Here is a 2294-nt window from a genome sequence, read left to right on the forward strand (position 1 = left end):
GGGTGGGGGAGGGAGGGAGAAGAAATGGGGAATGGATATCAGGGGCTCAAGTGGGAAAAGAATGCTTTCAAAATGATGATGGGGGCATATGTGCAAATGTGCTTGACACATTGGATGAATATATGGATAGTGATGAGATGTAAGAGCCCCCAATGAAAGTATTAAAAAAAAAGAAAGAAATTTAGTCCTCAAAGATACATTGATTGTACTCAGGCTGCCCCCACCCCCCCAAGTGCTTATAATAGTTCCAATATTACATTTATCTATAATTCATTAATGTTAACACTCATAGTAGCCCTTAGTGGTCAGCAGGCCACTCCAGGGACGTTGGAAGGCTTGATGACCAACAGAGTTATTGAAAAATACGTTTTAAAATAAAGATATTGAAACAAGCAATAAAAGAAATTCAGTCTCTAAATTTTATTTCCATTGTTTATTTAGCTTATTACCCTTGTCTTGTTGAAATTTTTTAGAATTAAGATATACTTCAGAAATAATCCAAAAAATACATAAACTAAACAAACCAACAAAAAAAATAATTGTGACTCAATATGACAGAGTAGAATTGCTCCCCAGAATTTCTGAGATTGTAAATCTTTGTAAGAGCAGACAGTTGGGTTTTTCAACTGAAAAGCAGGCTCATAGGTCCAAATTGCTAACCTTTCAGTTAACAGACAAGTGAGTAGCCCATCCTACCATCGGGGCTCTCTAATCTAGTCCAGCGTTGCTTAGCTTGCTCTAAAAAATTATCTGTAGCAATTCTCATAAGGGCAACTCCCTGGGCCTTGGTGGTATAGTGGGTTTCATGTTGGATTACTAAGTACAAGCTCAACAGTTTGAAACCACCAGTGGCTCAACTGAAGAAAAATGTGGCTTTCTACTCCTGTAAAGATGTGCAGTCTTGGAAATCGAGGTGGGCAGTTCTATTCGGTCCTACAGGATAAGGATGCTGTGGGTCAGTAGCGACTCCGTGCCAGGGAGTTTTGAGCAGGAAGACCTGGAAAGCTGTATGTTAAACAAGTGTTTCTCGAAATTCTTGCCACCGGAAAACAATTCGGAAAAAGTTCTAAGTCTGACATTATTTCACAGGTCAGTAAAATAAAATACAACCCTTAGGCTTATCGTACCTTGAGTGATTCAGGAAAGTGACTCTTCAACATTTTCTCCAATATTAGTAATTTGGTGGAACAATTTAGCACTATCATCTTTTCCAGAACTCTTGCAATTCCACGTCTCCCTGGAAACAAGAAAGTATATCTTTAATTTTTATCTGCTAACATTTTAATCTACCTAGAAATATCTGTTGTCCTGTTTTCACTGGGTCTAACTCTCACTGTCCCACTCTCTTTGAATGGGGAAAGAAGAAGGCAGGTAACACCTAGAAATGGAGTCTTAATGGCATAATCCTGGAAAGATGGATCTACACTGAGTTATGTCTTCCTATGATGCACACTCATCCTCCCTAAACTCTCCCTTTGAAGGACTAGTACCAGATGTAATGATCTATTTATTCCTGCTTCCTTTCCTTCAAGTCTGTCTTCTTGAATAGCCTGTGAATTACATTTTGTGCTCCTCTGTATTTCCAGCAGCTGCCACAGGACTTCAGCATTTAAACTCACTGCCCTTGAGTCAATTCTGACTCACCGCTTCCACATGGGACAGGGTAGAACTGCCCCTGTGGGTTTCTCAGACTGTTACTCTACTGGAGTAGAAAGCTTCATCTTTCTCCCATCCAGCTGCTGGTGGTTTCAAATTGCTGGCTGAGATAGTTAAGGTTTATTGTGCCAACCTGGCTGATAAACACATATGGGATTAATTGAAGGTGCGGAGAGATAAATGGCTCAGTGAGTCTCGCCTTTCTTTGTTCTCAGGGCTCTTCCTCTCTGATGGTCGGACCAGGGTGCAGCTTCCTTAGCCTGAGACATTCCTGAGGAGAAGCCACATGGACCTGCCCTGAGGCAGTCCTGGGTGCTGGAGAAGCTGTGTAGAGACCCCTGCCAGCACTGAGATGCTTACCTGTTCACTGATTTGGCTTTCCTCCTGCAGTCGGCGTCATTGTGTCTGTTTTGTGAGATGGAGGAGAACTTTGTAGATCGGTGTTAGACATATGGGCTAATGTTGGACTTAGGGGCTTGGACAACACTCGGTTGGGATGCTTTCTTTCCTTTTTTTTTTTTTGGATTTTACTCTTTTTTTTGTTTTTTTCCATTTTTATTTATTTATTTGTTTGTTTTGGTTTTTTTTTTTTTAACATTTTATTAGGGGCTCATACAACTGTTATCCCAATCCATACA

General features: G+C 40.6%; 1 protein-coding gene across 1 annotated transcript in view; it reads right to left on the minus strand.

The window, feature by feature from the left end:
* GLYATL3 (glycine-N-acyltransferase like 3) overlaps positions 1 to 2294 on the minus strand; it is a 21793-nt gene that overhangs the window by 16584 nt on the left and 2915 nt on the right. The window contains exon 2 of the mRNA XM_004696568.2: positions 1128 to 1237. Coding sequence (XP_004696625.1) covers positions 1128 to 1205 — 78 coding nt within the window. The 5' untranslated portion in view covers positions 1206 to 1237. The remainder of the gene's footprint in view (positions 1 to 1127; positions 1238 to 2294) is intronic.

This window comes from Echinops telfairi, unplaced genomic scaffold (genome assembly GCF_000313985.2).
Source record: "Echinops telfairi isolate 266 unplaced genomic scaffold, ASM31398v2 ScPeMD7_3533;HRSCAF=4204_1, whole genome shotgun sequence".
NCBI classification, from domain to species: domain Eukaryota; kingdom Metazoa; phylum Chordata; class Mammalia; order Afrosoricida; family Tenrecidae; genus Echinops; species Echinops telfairi.